The 19,386-nt window shown below is 40.4% G+C and overlaps 1 protein-coding gene across 3 annotated transcripts in view; it reads left to right on the top strand.

The window, feature by feature from the left end:
* The window catches only part of TENM2 (teneurin transmembrane protein 2), a 547,500-nt gene that overhangs the window by 419,702 nt on the left and 108,412 nt on the right, over positions 1-19,386 (top strand). For all 3 annotated transcript variants that reach the window (XM_042826120.1, XM_042826119.1, XM_042826118.1), the window contains exons 7-8: positions 7,736-7,858; positions 17,628-17,833. In XM_042826120.1, the coding sequence (XP_042682054.1) occupies positions 7,736-7,858; positions 17,628-17,833 (329 nt within the window). The remainder of the gene's footprint in view (positions 1-7,735; positions 7,859-17,627; positions 17,834-19,386) is intronic.

Below are 19,386 nucleotides of genomic sequence, written 5' to 3'. Positions count from 1 at the left end.
AGCATTGCATGGCAGATAAGCAGACAAATCACATTACCACTAATGGGATTTGTGGGCATATCTTTCATGCTGTGCTTTGAAAATTCATTCCTTTCAATTTACTGACGTACATGAGGAAAGAAATCAGTTAGCTTGGAGGGAGTGTGTGAACAATTTAAATTTTAAAAAAAGAAAAAGGTTTTTTTGGGTCCCCCCATTTCTTCCCTATGAACACAGTGACAATCAAACATCTCATGGCTCTCCTTCCATCTCCTGTTTCATCTTCAGTAAGGTTTATTCAAATGAAAGCAATTAGTAAATCTCAGCAGAAGTTTGGCCTATTGTAACAATGCACCCATTCATCGAATTTTTTTTTTTTTTTACATGGTATTTCTATAGAATGCTTCTGGGGCTAGAAATGCCTCATAAAGCAAGAGCCCTGTCCTAAACAATTTATTATCTAGAAGAGTTTACATGCTGAGGGTGAAATTATGCCTGAGGAACACTTTCCTATCCATAAGATTGTTGAAGTCAACTTTCCACTGTGCTTTCAGAAAGGCTCTGTATCCCTGTGTCACCCCGGTGAGCAAACAGAACATGCCTGACATCTCTGCCACAAAGGGGAGCTCAGTGCTGCCCTTGTGCTCAGCAAGCACTGGCACTGCAGAGTGCAGAGGCAGAAATAAGAGTCTGCCTCAGTTTCCTTCTGCTTATGTCCTGGAAAGCAAGGCATCAAAATTCAAGTTTTACTGTAACGACATTTATTAGACCACTGTTACAGAGGGGAAGATAGAGTTGTATTCTCTCAGCAGCTGCAGAAAGGCAAGTAGAACATGCAGCCTGGTATGTGTTACCTGTGTTGTTTCATAAGCCTGCTGGGTAAGTAAGTATTCCTCAAGATATTCCTAGTAGTACAAAAAGACAGATTGTGCTTCTCTTGGAAAGTTAGAAGAAATTTAAGATTATGATAATTATTTAAGTAAAACTATTGAAGAGGTCAGACACAGTTAAGTATAGAAAATAGAAATGCAGATGAACAAAAATATCAGTTTAATTCAACAGATGGAGAAATTAAACAAACAAACAAAAAAAGATATAGAAATAAGCAGCAGTCTAGTTAGTGAAGTTCTCCATTTCTTAAAACTGTAAATTAAAAAAAAAGAAAACCAATACTAAGAAGTAAGATATTATGTTCAACATTATATAGAATAAATAAGACAAAAAAGTTGGTTATTTGTTGGGCTCTCTACCCATAATGCAGAGATGCCTATTGTTTTGTTGGAAATAGTGAGAGCCGTGACTTCTAAACTTTGTGCATTTTGGTAGTGCTTTAAATGTAATTCCCAAATGTAATTTTAATCCAAAATTATTAAGTATATATAGTGCATACCAAATAGCATAGTGATGATTAACATGATTTACTGAGAATTCAGGGCTTTGGAAATGAACCGTCCATTTGTTGTTGAACCTAGTGGTCGTGGTCAATAAGCCATACTTTTATTATAAATTCTACAATAATAATGTTAAAACTAGATCAAGTGATCTGTCTTTGAAACAGTATTTTAACTTTTGCTGCAAACAACTGAATGCTCACAAGTAGAGGAGACAATGATCAGTACATCCAAATATTTTACACGACATCTGTAGGATCGTTAGTAGTAGAACTGGCAATCTAGAGACTTTTTTAACCTTAGATGTCTTATAAAACGTTACAGATGAAGTCTCATCTCTTGTGCTTTTGAAATCTCCAGCAAGATATTTTAAAAAATACTTCTCTTGTAATGATAGCTTTTCTTTGCTCTTAATTAAACAGGGTATTTACTGTTGTGCTGATGAATAACTACACAAGGTTGAGATGTGCAAAGTGAAAAACAAGCTTTGTTTGCCATTTCATACACTGCACTCCCAGCTCATTTAGATGTACTGAAGCTTATGCCCTAGGGTACCTAAAAATCACACTGCTTCTAGGAAATGCTTTGTGGCATAAAAATTCAAAGGTTTGCCTGTGATGTGCTGATCTAAACATCACTTGGTGTGTCTGGGCTGGTGGATGGGTAGAGGATGTGCTGTGGTACAGTGTAGGGGATAAAAATACATCAAACGTGTCAAGGAACTTGGGGACACGTAGATACACCAAGGAGTGATGTATACGTGTAGGAACAGCTGTGTCAGGTCAGATAAAAGTCAAATAAGCTCATAACTTATTGCCAGCATCCAAATGTGGATGTCTTGTATGAACAAGCAGAGCAGGTATGTACTTTTCCCCACTGATGTTCCAACCTCTGGTTTTGGGTTGTCTCTAAGAAGCAGTCAGGTGTCGTGGCAATATTCCTTACTTTGTTCACTTTTCCCATATGATGCGATGTTTGATGCTCTCTTTTGACTTACTTGAATGCTGAATTGGAATTTGCAGAGAACTTTATCATTTAGCTCCAACTTTCTCTGTCTGAAAACAGTCAGCTCAGAGACCATTATTTATACTCGGAGACCAGTAAGTAATGGAATACCTAATGGATATACATGGAGCTAAGGCTACTCTTCTCCAGTATGTTTTATTTTATCTTAATCTTGAATGTTGTCTGCCACTTGACTGTGCAGTCACTCAGTTGCATTACATGCTTATGCAGTTCTTGCTCTCCCTGTGCCTTGAACAATGCCACATCAGCAGCAGACTTGTCCCCACCCTGCATGGCCTGGTTTTCATTTGGAACCCTACCTTAGCTCAGTTTTTTTTAAATACTATTTTAAATGTCATGTAGATAACATAAGAAAGAAGACACTTGTCCACCCAGCAGTCCATGTGCCTTTATTTTGCCTTTAGAAGGTGGTTTGGGAACACAGTAGCATCTACGGAGCTCTCTCAGAGATCCTTACGAGTACTCCAGCATCTATGCTCCAAGCACACTGGGTGTCTCGCAGTGTGGTGTTTATTTGTTTTCTGCTTGCCTAAGAAGACCCAATGTGGCATCAACATAGTTTGTGTAGGCATCAAGCACATTTCTTTCATTGGTAATTCACATGCAACTATCACGCGCTCGCTTTTGATTATTTTTTTTTTCAGCAGACTGCAATGGAATCAAAACCATTCTATTTCCTGAGAGTAAGTTATTTCATTATGACAGTTCAGAAGATTGTCAAGGAGCAGGGAAGAACTGAAAGTTCTGGCAACTAGTCCTGAAATTTAGGAAACGCATTACTGTGTATGTAGCAAAGAGAAATGGTAACTCGTTCACATGCGTTCATTTTAAAAGTGCTCTCTTTGAATAGTGAAGTCTCACGTTCTGCAGTAATGGTTTTCCAAACACTTTATCATATGTTAAACCTGAGGAACTACAGTTTACAACTTTCTGTGGACGTTGTCCCATTCTGCCAGTAACAGAATACAAAGGAGCCTTTGTGTAATTGCAAGTCCAGGTCCTGAGGTCCAGCAGCTTTCCTTCAGACAACTGTCATCTATTAATACAAGAAGCCGTACAGCCTGCCTATTGTAGCTGCATACTACAATACAATGCTTGTATTATTATAATTAATTTATACAAAAATCTATCTGCACATCCACTTTTAATTTATATAGTCAGTATAGTGTTTTAATGCATCATAACATAATAAAAAATGCACGTGCAGAAATTTTTTAAACATACATACTATAGAATTACATGTTGCTCAGATTTATTAGGAACCTTTAGTTTCATCTTGTCCATGATTCGTTAGGCCTGATTTGGAAATCATACTTTTGTCACTCAAAACTGATTATACCAGAATAACAAGTTCATTTCATAACTGAACAGAAAGGAAATTCTTTCTAGAGTGTCCACTGCCCTATGATAGACTAGCCTGCAAAAAGCAAATGTGTCTGTTTTCTAATATTTTTGATGCAGACCAGTTTATTTTTCACATGAAAAAAGATGAAGCTGCTGAAATTAATAGAATACTGTGTTTAGATACATCCTGACGAAGTGAGATCATAGTTTGGGAGGTTCACGGGGTAAAGTACGTAAGGGGAAGTGCTTTGCAGTGGTTTAGTATGCATGGCAACTTGGAAAGTTAGTATTTAGAAGCACTCATTATTCTGGACACATTTATAATCTTCCCAACTTTCTTGCTCCAGGAATACTGAATTTCCTGATAAAGCAGTGATGTATATCTCCCAGTCCTTAACTGGGAAGATGCACTAGGAGTGGGAAACGTGATGATCCGTTCATCTGTGTATTCCTCCTTTTAAGGAGTGCCGTAGAGGGAAGGTCTAAGTGCAAAAATTGATTCTGTCGTGTTGGCAGGCTCTCAGTTATAGTGCTTCAGTGAATGAAAAGACCAAAGGTCTCCCATTTTAGAAAAGTGTGTGCCAAGGGAGGACAGAGAGCTTTCCTAGCTTGGAAAATGTTGTCCATTAGACTGAGCTCTGACTGGTGTGAAAACTGGGGCTATGGCCACAAAGAGGGATTGAACTAAAGAAGAGTCTTAGAGAACACTGAAGAAAGTTTCATATGCCAATTTTCTCCTTTGACTGGGGACCTGCATGCCTTTGGGGGTTTCTTAAAATAAGGTGTGATTCATTCTGGTAACCTCTACCATATGCAATTTAGATTGATACTTGACAGCTGTACCACCTTTAGTGCTAAACTAGCTCTTTGCTTTTGTTCTTGATGGACATACAGCTTTAGCTTCCAGTTTTATGTGTTTTCACCGTGTGTGCGTGTCTCATTGTGGTAAGGTTGGTTTTTTGTGTTTGTTTTTTTTTGGTGCATTTTGTTTTTTTTTACCTAAGTTTCAATGGTTTCATTTCATGTGTTGCTCTAGTCTCAGAGAATATAAATGTACAATTCAGTCTCCTTAGTTGCTTATGTTAGTGTTAAATGAACCAGATAAACTGTGACAAGCTCAATGTTTGAAATTCAAAGCCAGAACGTGGAGAATGTGCTTAAATGCTGAGGAGGAAAGCAAACAAGCGCAATTAAATACCTACAAAACATACAGAACTATAATTTATAAATGTATCATATGCATAATATGAAATGGCACTTTTTCTGAAGGGTTAATCTGTAAACCATATGTGGAGCTCAGGAACTGTGTCTGAGTAAGTGGGCTGGTGTGGAAGAGCAGTGCTCCCCTTGGTGTCCACGAGGCCACGGCTATGGGCACCAGGCAGCCCCCAGTGCCAGGTCTCCAGTCTGTCTCAGCATATGGGTCTGGCTGCGTGTCCCAGCTCAGCTGGCTGCTGGACAGATAGCCACAGGAGAGAGAAAGCGTGGTCAGAACCCGACCAGAGTGTGGGAAAGGAGGCAGTCATGGCATCACAGGTTGTTCAGCTGTTTGAAACAGCAGACACATAGAAAAACCAACAACAGAAATAAGCAGAGAAGGGACAGAAATTCTCAAGGCCAAATTTTTCGTCTGATACGCACATACTCAACTTCTGAGTGGATCCCAGTATTTCTAATTTAATGGGCTTCTGCTTATTGCTTTGCTGGAGGCTTTTTTTTTTTTATTAACAGAACAAAAGGTTAATCATATAAATTCCCCATCTCGTGTCATGCTGAAGCAGGAGGGAATAGGTATCTCCTTGTTCTCACTGCTTAGCTGCTATTCAGGCTTGCTATGCGCAGTACAAACACAGAGCTCTCCCTGCAGGCCCCCATGACATACTTTTCACACTGTGCTCTTGGTGGAAGATGAATGCTCCTCACATTTATGATTCTGCTTCTCTTACTGGAAGGATGGGGATCGAGCAATGGCTACGTGAGCTGTGCAGGAGATCCTCATCTTTGGCTCTGCAGGGAGCTGCAGCAGATGCGCGAACCCCTGCCCCATTAAGAAGGAGCTGTAATTGCACCTACCTCGTGTGTCTGTGATTAAAACACTGAGCGGTGCAGTCACTAATGAAATCATGGCAAACTTGGAAGCAGATGGATCAAGGTTTTCCTTAATATCTTTTTTAATTCGTTGTATAAATCTACCTGGTAATTATGAGTTAGCAACTATAATTCTCTTGGACAGGCTATTAGTTATGATTTCTTTATCTCTTTGTTGTAAAGAGTGGTTCATTCTTGAAGCAACAGAATTTCATCTCCTCAAATGACCTACATTTATGGTTAAACCTGCAATAAAGAAATAATTGCAACTTTGAATAGAGGATAAAACACCAAAGTCTAATTCTCCTAGCACTAGTTCTCATTCTGGGAATCTGCAATGCCCTTTGCTTAGGATAGAGGTGCAGCAGGACGCTTGGTGGCAGCAGGTTGGGGCCCGGCCCTGTGCTGCCATGCAGTGTCTGCCCTCAGCGGGGCCAGGCAGCAATCTGCCTGTTATGCGAGCTTTGCCGTGCGTAAAAGAAAATCATTTGCTTGAGATTAGGCTGATAAGCTCTTTAAAAACGTTTGTTTTGGCAAAGCGAAAAAAGTTGTAGTTGAATAAAACATTTCATCCGCTACAACTTTTTTGTTAACTTTCCAGGACTTGTTGCTCAGCTAAGCATCATTTCAGGCTATTTTTCTTCATTTGTAAGAATACATGTATGGATCAGTCCCATTCCCGTGGATCCGTGTGTTCCGAGGCGATGTGTCCGATGGTGTCTCAAGAGCTACAAACCACAGCTCTGCAGGAACTGCTTTGCCCTGACATTGAAGCAGCAGCAGTTGGCAGTTGCCACTCCTGTCCGCACCACAGCGCTGGCATGTGGCACGTTACCTCACGTGGGTCTGACGCTGCAGGAGGGAGCACTGATGGTGCCCATCATTGTAATGCCAGTGTTCTCTGCCAGCTGACAGTGCTTCCCCTCAAACACCACTGTAACACATAACTCAAAATACTGAGGTCTGGGTGGGGGAAGTGAGCGAGCGAGCAGGGTGGAGCGCACAAAAGTGAACAGAAACTGCACAGTGGCCTTTTCAGTCCGCCACGTCTACTCTGCATCGGGAGGATGTCACAGGGATAATATGATGGAAGTATGGAGATGTATTCAGGTAGCTTCTGTTTATACAAAGCGAAGATGCACATAAATCCACAGCTGAGTGATTCAGACCTGTCAAGTCTCATGCATTATGCACAGGAGTTATTCAATTAGCCCCTGCCGCTGTGCCTATAGCTCACGCTGTTGTGAAGGCACTGCAGCAGCCCTTCTCCCACTCGAGAATCCTCAGCGCCGGCCGTTGCCGCGCGGCCTCCGCTGTTCGTGCGGGGCCGGGTGCGGTGCGGGGCCGCGATGCCCGCGATGCTGGGCGCGGCGCAGGCAGCGGAGCTCCTCGCTCTCGTTTGGAGGATTGGCAGAGCCGGGTTTGTCGGTGAAGTGTAACCCGCAAAATTAAGACAGAAACTAGTAAACGTGTCGATACGTTGTAATAAATGTGAAATAACTGCACGCTATTAGTACACGCGCAGCTAAAGGTAATCTTACCATCAGTGAAGACATTATCACACACGATAGAAACGTGGGGCAGCACCGAATCTCCGAGAGCGGCTCCGCCTGCGGCGCTGTGCGGTCCCAGCGCCTGCCAGGGTTTGAACTGATCCGCTAGCCGATAAAGAAATGAACGGAACAGATTGATGGGAGTCATCGGGCTTTTCTTTGTGTTTCGATTTTTGTTGTTGTTGCCCGTTGTGTTGTTTTGCTTTTTAGCACACTGCCGTTCCTCCGGGACGAGCCGCCGTAGCGTTTCCCAAAAAGCCGTTTAATTGAAATCAGCTGTATCTCCTCCCCCCTTCCCCCCTTCTCCCCGTCCGCGTGCAGCGGCCTCACTGCTCCGCTTTGTGTCTCCGGCAGCGATGCACCTCCTGGGGCTGAACTGGCAGCTGCAGCCCGCGGACGGACACACCTTCAGCAACGGGCTGCGGCCGGGCGCGGCGGGCGCGGAGGACGGAGCGGCGGCGCCACCTGCAGGCAGAGGTGAGCTGCGGGGCCTCGGCCTGCGGGCGCGCGCCCCGGCCGTGCAGCGCTTGGCGAACCCCGGCCCGTGCTGCTGTGGCGCGTGGAGCGCCGCACGTTGCTGTTATTCCTTTGCTTGAAGGAAAACCGCGTGCCGTAGAGAATGAAGAGCGAGGGCAGCGAGGAGGAAACGTCTGGAACCAGAAACGCTTTCTTAGTCTATGAAGGCATACGTTAAAAACAAGAGAGAAATTGCGTTATCGCAAAGAGGCTTTTAAACTTTTAAATTGAATGCTTTCTAATGATGATGAGGTTCAGGTGTTTGCTACGTAGCACTGCGGCTTTCCCTGGCTCCTACCAGAAGAGCAGCAGTAAGGCAGAATGTGGCCTTCCAGCTCCAGGTGCCACGGAGTGCTGTGCAGCAGGGTGAGAGCGCTCCGTGCTGGTCTGCAGCACAGCTTTGTTTGGAGCTGAGCATCGCTTTGTTCAGTACCCACAGCCCACGCCATGCCTGCTGCTCCCCAAAACAAGCCTTAAGCTAGCAAGTGTTAACGCAGGGCATGTGCATGGGATGGATGGACAAATCTCAGCCAAAGGGGTGTTGGGAGCAAAGCTGAGTTTAGTTCTTCGGCATGCCGGGCCTTTTACAAATTGCAGATTTGCTGCACCTCTGCTTCTTTATGTTTTCTTGTGGAGGCACCAGCTTTGGCTTCCTCCTTTTGTTGGATGCAACATCCTTGTTGTGGCAAGACAACTGTAGGTTTTCAGACAGCAGCTTGTTGGCTTGGCTTCCATCTCCTACTGTAGGTCACGCAGTGGATGAACAGCACATCCCTAAGTACCTGGCAGAATGTTTGTATTACTGCTGAACTCTTTCCAGATTGCACACAGGTGAGAGACCCTATGGTTTGAGGCAGGAACCTGAAGAGCCTAGGACCTCAATTATGGTCACTTAGCAGACAACTGCAGTGTTTAACACATTTCCAAATTCCCTCCCCTGCAGCTTTTTGTTGCCATCTCTCTGCAAATGTAGGGCAGCAGAATTGTTGAATTTGAATGTTCTCATCTGCCTGGGGCACTGCAGTGCAAATTCTGGCAGTGCATCCCAACCCTACTCTAATTAGCATTGCACATTTCAAGAGACAGAGATGCCGGCTGTTGGGGATTGGTAGCCTCCTGTGGAGGAGACAGGAGGCAGCGCTGCTAGTTATGTCTTTAAATTGCTGCAGTTGGACTTCTTCAGAGTGTGTTGGAAAAGTTTTCTTCTGACATTTTGTAGAAGGTTCCTGAAATGTTGATAATTTTGTAGGAGGAAGGAGAAAATGTTTAGGTAAGTCATCTTCCACAGAGGAGTAATGGGAATGACAGGCTTGGGTGAGCACAAGGAATATCTGAAACAGACATTCTTGCAGCAGGGAAGAGTGAAAAGTTTTTCTACCTCACCATTCATTCTATTATGTTCAAGTTAATATTGCTACCCCAGCAGTTTTTAGGAAAGCCTCTGACAGCTTTTAACACAACAACCATTTTCAGGACTCTGGCTGTGGAGAGTGACCTTTTTATAATTGACACAGCTCAGGATGAAGCCATTCTTTTCAAAACATGGCTCTCCCAAAGAAACCTTTAACCCCTAGTCTGAAAACAGCCACTTAAACACAAGCTGTGCCTACTCAGCAAGTAAGGCATTTTAAAGAAGAGCAATTCAGACGGGGAGAAAGAGGCAGATACTTCAATTTGATCTGCTTGTTCCTTATTAAGAGACTGAATTTAGGTAAGACATAATAAAAATGCAATTTAAGGGAAACTTGAATTACATTATTACCACATTTTCTTATCAGAATGAAAACAAAATTCACTATTAAGAAAACACAATTGGACATTTTTTGTAATTGCACACTATGTATCGCTGGTGCTGGGGTTGTCTGAAAGGAACAAGCAAATGCAATGGGCAGAAAAGTCCTCAGTGCTGCTGTAAAACCATAGGGGAAGTCCACCATGCTCTGGCTGCAGGGAAGCCCCGGATGACTTCCTTTGCCTTTAGGCTCTCATTCCTGTGCTGAACTCCAGATTTAGATTAATCGACAAATTGAGGAGATTTTAGTTTCTTAACAAGTGGTAAGGCAGTAGTCCTTCATAGTGCATTAAAAAGCAGAAGTTGGGGCTGCCTTGGAGTCATGGAATTGCTACAGGAATGGGATAGATGTTATGAAAAAAAATCTGAGAGTGAAGCCTGTTGGTCTGTTACTGTTACAGAAGGATAATGTTAGAATTTTGGTGTAATCAATCTAGAAGAGGAAAAAAGGAAAAAAAGAGTGTTTGGGAATAATCATTTCTTCACCACCAGGTGAACTAAGTGACCTTACAGTGCTTTCATTTGCCTGGATTCTGTTAGTCTGTGCTATGAGTATATTCTAAATTTAAAATTATATAGCAGGCTGGACACATTTCCTGACAGTATGTGCAGTTTCCTTTCTAATTGACAGAATGTACTATAAAAGTCAACTTTAATCATTTCAGAGTGCACCTAAGATAAGTGTAATTCATGTGGAATTATCCGAAGTAGCTCCAGCTGCAATCCCAACTGCAGTATACTTTAGAGATTTTTTTTTCTGTCATTTGATCTATTGTCTTCGGTGTTCTCACAAATTCTTCAGATTTTATATTACTTAAAACCAAAAATCAAGAATTTCTTTATTGTTTTTATACCTTATGATTTGCTAAGTTAAGGTTCCATACAGCTGAAAAACAAAGTACAAGATGGACCCTAGAAATGAGCATTTTAAAAGATACCAAAGGCAATTATAGGCAAGGAAAGATCAGTTTGGTTACTATATATCTGTTCACTAATTGGAAAAAGCAGATTTGCATGTAAGTTCTGATAGTCAGATATTCCTGGGTTTGGGTGTTTTTGAACCAACCAGCTTCATCCAGGTTCATCTCAGTTAGTGAGGCACTTTAATAAGTCCACCAAGGCATTTGGATTTCAAAACCTGTGTTACCACCAATGAAGAATACTTACTTCCAGTTATCAGGTTCAGTGCATACAGTGGCAACAACAAAATGAATAAATGTAAGTCTTCTGTTAAATTTTACATTGTCCTCTGGTCTGAACTTACGTCCTTGAGATGGATGCTTAAAACCTGTCAGATCTAAGGAGACAAAAAACGGAATTCTACTCATTTAGCAGAAATTTGCTTTGCATTGGTATGGAAAACTGAAGTCTGCAGTCATTGTGAAGCTGTGTAGCTTGTCTTCATCTCTCTCCATGTTATGATGAGAAAGAGTTGAAAGGTTTGCATACAGCAGTGTTTTTTCAACATTTAAAATATTTTATTATCAGAGCAGCAAACAAGCAGCATTAAAGAAATTATAAATACTCTACATTTACATATTGCTGGGGATTCAAGTGAAATAAGTTGGTCCCTGACCTGAGTGCCGGGAACAATGACCCTGAAAGTGGCACAGTCATCAGAAGGTATCAGGACTGGGGGCCACGTGGGGGGACTTCATTGTCATGTTGCAGAAAATTAGAAGATTTAAGAAAACAAAACAAAACAGACTTCAAAGCTCATTAGCAATGTAAACTGCATGCATCTTTTGGTTCCAACTGTTTCCTTTTAGACGCTTTGAACAGATGATCAAAACGTAATAACAGTCAATGTATTTTAAATGTCACTTCCGTTATCTTCATTCAGTTTAATTAAGACATGCTGTCATTTTCCAGGTGGATTAATCTTACCAAATACTTACATGGCTAATGTAACTTAGAACTTAATTAACTTGTTAGTGAGCAGGAATAATAATGTGGATCCTATGAAGGGTGGCAGATGTGGTCTTCTGAAAATACACCAGTCTCCAAGGCTTCCAGAGCATAAGCAGAGTGTATGACTAAGTTCAGCAGAGCAGAAGAGGAATTCTTTCTACTTTCTGTGATCGTGTTGATGATGATGGTATGAGTTGCTATGTTCAGAGTTACTTGGTGAGCTGTATTATACACCATCAGAGATGACTGTTGCAGTGATGCAGGAATACATGCCAATATGTTCTTTGCTTAACGCTGGGAACTAACAGCTCTTCATTTCATTTCAGTTATAATTTGCTTTTGATTCTGAAAACAACAAATCTTGCGAAGCTGCGCCCATGGGAATGTGAAAATGTGCCTACGTTTCTGGGTGTATCAGAGTAGCAGAGAGACGTTTCTTAATTCCACCCGCAGGGCCAGATTGCTTGGCTGCAGCTGAGGCAGAGCAGTGGTCTTAAGCAGATGGTTCCTTTGCAGAATTTCTTTCAGCACAATAGAAATATGCAATCCTGGCCAACAGTCCCGGTGCTGATTTTGTTTCAGATGCTGTTTTGCTGGACTCCTGGAAGCTCATACAAATTCAGGAGCTTCCTTCCTCTTCACTAAATAGAGCTCATTATTACCTCAGCATCTTCAGCATAACCGAAGTTCAAGAAGTGTCATAGCAGCTTCTGCAGACAAACCCTCATTTCCTGGCCTCTTACGTTATTGTAGTTCTGGGAATTTGTTTTGCACCAGCGGTCAATCTTTTTTTCCCTGTTTTTCACTTGGGTCCTAGGTATTAGCAGTAGGTAATTTTGGAGTGTAAGTTCACAGAAGAATTAATAAGTGAGATAGTAATGCATAATACTGATTGATTTATTTTTTCAATTCTGAATTAATAAGAAATGGCTGGTCATATGAATAACAAACTTACGTGGAGAAAAATGTCCATCATTAAAAAGTTGTTAATTATCATCTTTTTTTTTTTTTTTTTTTTTTTTTTTTTTTGGCAGAAAATCAGCAGAATACATTTTTGAATGCTTACATATATTTGTTTTCTTTATTGAGTGATTACACAGTGATACCATACAGCTCATTGGAATTCTGAGTCAACTGTAAAAATCTCTAGTGATACGAAAACAGAAAAATGAGTTAGATTTAAAGATAAGGAAAGCTTTATCTGAAGTGGAGAGGTACCGGGAGAGGAGCGAAGGAGAAAGCTCTTTAACCATTGTGGTGATATTTGTTCCTTGTAATTAATTTGAGATTATCCACATTGTTCTGGTAGTTTTTTATGGATGTGTTGGAATGGTCATTTTGCCAGATATTTTTCAAACATATTTTCAAGACACATTTTGCAGCCATCTCTGTTATAAAGGCACACAATCAAAGGACTGAAGTAATTGCTATTTAAACGTGACGTCTGTAGCAGGACGCTGGCAGTAGCCAGATTTAATTTTGACTGTTTTAAATTTTGACCCTGATGTGGCAGAGCAGCCTATAAACCCCAAGTTTTCTCGTCTCAGCGTAGGTGCAGTTCTGCATCGCTGACACTGCTTGACGTAATTTAAATTAAAGGCTGGATGGGCATGTCGTATCAGCTGCCACCGTGAGGCTGACCTCCAGCTCAAAGATGAGGCCAACTGACAAGTGGGGGAGTTTGCCTTGCTGTTGTCGTGTATCGCCTGTCTGATAGCTTCAAAGGCAAACATACTGGAGCTCTAAAACAGTCTTTTCAGATGTATATGCCAAAATAGTAATTCGACTGGGTAAATAACACAGCAGTTTAAATGAATAAGTGTTATTTAGTTGATAAATATATGTTTGACTGAGAGATTGAAATGACTCCCCTGGGTAAGGAGAAGAAGTACGCTTTTAAAACTCTTTTTGCTGATGTTTATAGGGAGGAAATCACAGGGGAAAAAATCAAGTATCCATAGAGTTACGGAATAAACAAAACTCTAAGACAGCCACCCGCAGCAGAGAGAATGATTTGGGGGTTTATTTGCTCATGGTAATGTGAGTTGTTTGGTTTGGTCTTTCTTCTCAAATTTGTCAGTCTGTCACATCTGTAACTTCACTTAACTGCAGTTTATGTTCTTTGAACGTGATCTGCAGTGGTCCATCAAAATGGAAAAGCTTCTAAAAATAGCTGGAGGGAGTGAATCAGGTGGAAAGATGCATGCTCTGCATTAGGAGGTGAAGACTGAAGGAAGCTATGAAAGAGGTTTACTTTAAGAGTCTCTAGAGACAAAGTTTTTAAGTGAAGCTGTTAGCGCCAGAAAGCTGCTGTAAATGTAAAGCTAGGATGACGGTGTTCTGCTTCTGGAGTTTTAAAGAAATGAACTGAAGTCAGTTGGCTAAGATCTGGTTCAGTGGCCGTGTGTACTTTGCGTTTCCTTCCTTTATTTCTAATTTGAGGTGTAAGGAACATGATGCAGCCAACAGCGAGAGCCTTCCTATGCTGTTTTTTATGTGACCGAATTATTGTTGAAAGTGAGTTTTTAATAGATGATGATTAATATTTGCTTCACAAGTATTGATCTTAGAGTGTCACAATGATGACTAGCTCAGTGCACTGGCTGTGACAAAGCAAGAAGTCCTGCCAAAATGCTTGTGTCCTTTTTGTGTTTTGTAACAATGGGAGAATAATTCAGCAGGAATTTATGAAAATACATTCAATAATGCATGCTCACTAGAGCTCTGCTTGCTTGCTGGACTTAAACCTTCCCTACAAATTAGTTGAAAATATTTTGACATGACTCCAAACATTTGTAAGTCTTACAACTTCAGCATTATAACCTAGAGCCATAAAAACAGGAATTCTTGCATTAAATTCTTAAAATTAAAAATAAGGGTCTCTTTCACCGTGCCAGACAGAAGGCAGCAGCTAAATTTCACATACTTATGGCATGGGCTGGATGCAGAGCAGAGATATGCATTACTCCAAAAATGAAGACTTGAAACTAAAGAGTCATTCATCCATTCCATTCTTTGTTCTTTTTCTTTTTGAGGGGTTAAGTGTATCTTCATCACGTGTCTGTCACTTGATAAATGCTCATGTAACTCACTTTTAAAATTCTCTACTGAGTTGAACTCCTCCAGCTGTCACAGTCCTTAGGAATTGCTAAGTGGAGTCTTGAAACACTGAAATATTCTGGCAGGAATGGTTTGGACAAGTGGAAAGTAGGTCACCTTTGTAGTAGAGCAAGAAAATAACATCTATAGGGAGGTGCTTCTGAAAATAATGCCAAACCAAACTGAGTAATTGCAGTAGTTTTAGGAGTCTGAGTCATGTTTTTAGGCTGATTATTCTTTATTAGTTTGCTGGTCTTAACTGCCATTTTAAGCAATTTTTACACTAAAGCTTAATTATCTTCATGAGAAAAATAAATTGCCATTTTGCCATTTAAAATATTTTTTTTGTAGGTTTGACATTCAATATATTATCACCTGTGAGGTGTGCATCAAAGTAGTGTGAATGTAACTGTGGTTCTCTTGATGACTAGAATATTCTCTTCTAAGCTTGGTTGATGTATTACAAGGTTAGATCCTCCTGGAAAATAGCCTTTCTCTGTTAGAAATACAGAACGGAATTTGTAAATACAAAGGAGGCTTAGGCTAAATTCAACCACAACTACTAAAATTCGAGCCTCTATTGAAGATCTGTCTTTTAATGATAGGAAGTAAACTTATTTGCAAAGTAACTCAAGTGAATATACAAGCACTGCTCCAAAAGTATTGCCTCCTGCCTTATTATGTAGGCTGAAGTGTGTTGACCAAAACATGCAAATCCGATACAGCATAAGGTCATTATAACCCCATGTCAATTTTGAAGTGTTCAAACAAGGATTCATTTCTCTAAAACTTTTTCTGTGTCATAAGCTGTAGTGCTGTGTTGGTAGCTGGCTCAGGACTTAGTAGCTCTGATTAGATATACAGTGTTTATGAGGTGAGGTAAATGTAACTATAAGCTTTTTTTTTTTTTTTTTTTTTTTACCTGCTTGGAGCATTGGATTTGTGCTGCTGACACAAACCGTATCTCTGACTGTACAGGACCGCTTTCCATTGAATGCTAGAGTTGGATCAATAAAGTATTGCTTAAAAAGAACCGAAACAACAAGCAGATTCCACTGCAGGGGCTGGAGGGGAGGTGGAGGGAATGGCTGTTAAGGTGAGGCAGAGTTCAGCTACAGATTCACACCTGCTTTACATCTGGCTCAGTAGATTACATCTGTCAAAGATTTGCACTGGAGTTGATGGACTGAAGCAACTTTGTTGCAGTCATGAAATCAACTGAATTGAAAATACACAGTTCAGATTATTCATTGATGAGTGAACAGGTTTAGAATATTGGAAGAGGTGCTGGTGTATTGATCTTCTCACCTTTACTCCTTATGCAGCCTTTATCATAACAGTAATGCTTATTGTCATGCTACCTATAAATAGCTTTTTCTTTGAAGGCTTCTCTTCAACTGCACATGTCCTTAGAAAGAGGCAGGAATAACTAATTAGTCAGCAACTAATTCTCCTTTCTTTGCAGGCTGTCTTTGTGTCTCTTTCATTGCTTTAAGAGCTGTAATGATAAATATATGTTTGATTGATCCATTAGCACAGAAAATGAAAAAAGAAAATTTACCAAGAACTGGGTAGCAGTTGGTTTTCAAATCATTCTTTTACCACTTGAAGACACTGCCAACGTATCTGTTTCATTATGTACAAGTGTAAGCGCTGCTAGCAGATCATTTGGAACCAGAAACGAAGCAGTGCTATTGCAGCTCTCTCAATTAAGGATAGCCAGCGCAGAAAAGCTGTTATGTACTTACCTGCTGGAATTATATGTTACTCTGTGCCATCCTGTTACGTTCACACAGTGCTGGAAAACATTTCAGTAGTAGCTTGCCACATATGAAAAACGATGTTTCACCATGACAAAAACATGAAGTAAACAGCTGAGCTTTTAACAAATCCTGAGGTATTGGTACCATCCAGTATGCATCAATAGAGATATTAATGACCCCTTTAGACTTCTGTGATGGCAACAGAAATTTGTCTTTTTCTGTCCTTTTTAGTATCTGTTATAATAATTAAAATACGGACTTATCGCCAGGTTGTTTGAGGATACAAGACATAAAATGAAATGTTGTATGCCGTAGCTCGAAAGCACTGCTAACTCTTCACCTATCACACTCTGTGTTTAAAATGTGTAACCTCAGAACCATTCTGATCAGCTGCCAAGCAGACGAGACTCACACCAAGTTTTGAAGGCTATTTCAGGGGCTGGAAGCCAGAGCACTCAACCAGAAGGGCCTTGTATCTTGGCTTCAATAATGCATGCTGAAGAACCATCAAAAGATGGATTTTAGCTAACCCTGCAACTATCTGTGGGGAAGAGAGAGACCTATAGACAGTCTCACTGCTTCAGAGAATTAAAAGGCAGTGAATTGAGTTACACTAACTTTCTTTAAAGAATAAGAAGACACATGTTACAGTACAGAAACTGTTCTCTAAATCCTCTTCTGTGCATTTCATTTCTTCTACCAACTCTATTGTCTGTGAATGGGGATTTATTGGACTGCTTTGCTATATAAAGCAATAGTAATAAAATTTGCAATCAGTTCATTAAGATTGAAATTACACCTTCAGTTCACCTTTCTGAAATTTGCTATGCTGGTTGCATAGAAGACAGCTGAAAAGCGCAAAAGGAGATTGCAGTGTGCTTAAATGAGTCTCTAAGCAGTCACAGAATTGAAGGCTCAGAGGAATTAGAAGATTGCAGATGCTCCGCAGAAACAGGTTCAAAGCCTTCTTTCTTAGCATATATGGACCAAATTCTTCCTTTTTTTATTGAAACAGCAACAGATTGGATGAAATTAGGAAAGTCGCAGTTCGATTTAAACAGCAGCATTGCTGCAGATGTTATTCTTGAATGCCACTGCTATAAGTGCCTTTATTAAAAGCAGTTATTTGATTTACAGTTGATTTATATTTGTTTTTATTTTGTAGGACCATGGGTCACTAGGAATAGCAGCATAGATAGTGGGGAAACAGAAGTTGGCCGCAAGGTCACCCAAGAAGTGCCCCCTGGAGTTTTTTGGAGGTCTCAGATCCATATCAGCCAGCCACAGTTCCTGAAGTTCAACATATCCCTGGGGAAGGATGCTCTTTTTGGTGTTTATATAAGAAGAGGACTCCCACCATCGCATGCACAGGTACTTCATCCATGTATTTCTTGGCTGTACAAAGGAAAATTTAGAAGTTGGGAGAATTTGTTCGGTTCATGTTTGAGCTTTTGGAGCTTAAGCTTAGGGATTCTGTGTGGTATTTTGGGGATGACTCAATTTTTGATATTTGCCCTGATATTAAGATTTCTAGGTTATTACACACCTTAACAGTATTTTGATGAATGAAATAACCAAGTATGATGTTCTTGCTAGTCAGGTTTATAAAATTACTTTCAGTTTGGCATGAAAGGTCTTAAATCTCTGAGGAAACTATGGAATCAGTTGCAGTAAACCTATCCAGTTACAAGCCCATCAAAAATGATAAGTCAAGGTGGTCAGATTCACAATATCAAAACACTATATGCAGTTGGAATGCAGCACAGCTAGATCTGATAACATATGATTTTAGGCCTTTGTAGAAGTTTCAGACTCCACAGGATTTTGACAGTATTGCTGAGCATGCAAAAGGTTTGGGCATCACTGCTACCCAACCATATGAGAGGACAGAACACGGTGGCCGTGTCTGGAAAGCTTTAATTTTACTATTTTTCCTCAAAGGTAGTATTTAGGTTTAACATCTCACTAAGACTTTGGGCAGGTCTTGCAGCTTGGAATCCCAGTTCTAAATTTCTAACTGTCTGCAAGATGAAAACTCTGCAGCACCACTTTTTTTGCATTGACTTTGTAGTACATAATTAAGGGTGTAGATAAAGATAGCCTTATAGTAGGACCAAATTTATCTTTTTCCTCTAGGCTGTGCAGTGGTGTTTAGATTTCTTTTGCTGTAATAATAAAGTGGCATGCTTTGTTTTGCAAAGAGGAAAAAATACATTTAAAGACATTAATGTGAATAGAAAGATTCTCATTTATTTAGATTAGAACTGTAATGAGCAATAATATTTTGCAGTTGCACATACTGAAAGGAAAGAGCCTCCATTGTTTTTAGAGAACAAGGAAAGGAGAAATAGGAACCAGCTTTTGGAAGGGAACCTTTACTTCATGCATATCCTTGCTGCTGAAAATCAGTTCTTGATTAAAAAAATCACCAGCTACACTTAAATGCTTGATTTAGTTTATGATTTCCGAAGATCAAATTTAGAACTTTGAGGAAAAGCCTTTTCAACATTCGTAGATGCCTTGTCCAGGTTTGCAAAGGACTGATATTATGTTTTCCTTTGGCGAAGCAGACTGCAGTTACATAAATAATTAAGCCAAGTGCAGAGACTTCAACATAATTGCATTGTCATACAAAGAAAGTGTTTTCATATTGCTTGCAAGGAAGTATCAGCCCTGAGAGAACAGCGTCCATATGCATGTACAAAGTCATGATAGAAGGAGTATCTGAGGAAAACTACACCTATGTTAACTGAATTTGGGATCTACTTATTATGGAACTAGTCTGCATTGGCTCTTATTTCTTGGCTGTTATTCTTGCCTGAAGTCTGAATTGAAATCCAAAATTTTTAAGCTGATTTGGGTAGAATTGAGAGAAAAGGTTTACATAGATTTAAGACTTCTGCTTTTAAGAACTGGTGAGCAAG

This window comes from Centrocercus urophasianus, unplaced genomic scaffold (genome assembly GCF_019232065.1).
Source record: "Centrocercus urophasianus isolate 14NV4802_14NV808 unplaced genomic scaffold, USGS_Curo_1.0 seq_26, whole genome shotgun sequence".
Taxonomy (NCBI): Eukaryota; Metazoa; Chordata; class Aves; order Galliformes; family Phasianidae; genus Centrocercus; species Centrocercus urophasianus.
This window is presented reverse-complemented; position numbering and strand designations above follow the sequence as displayed.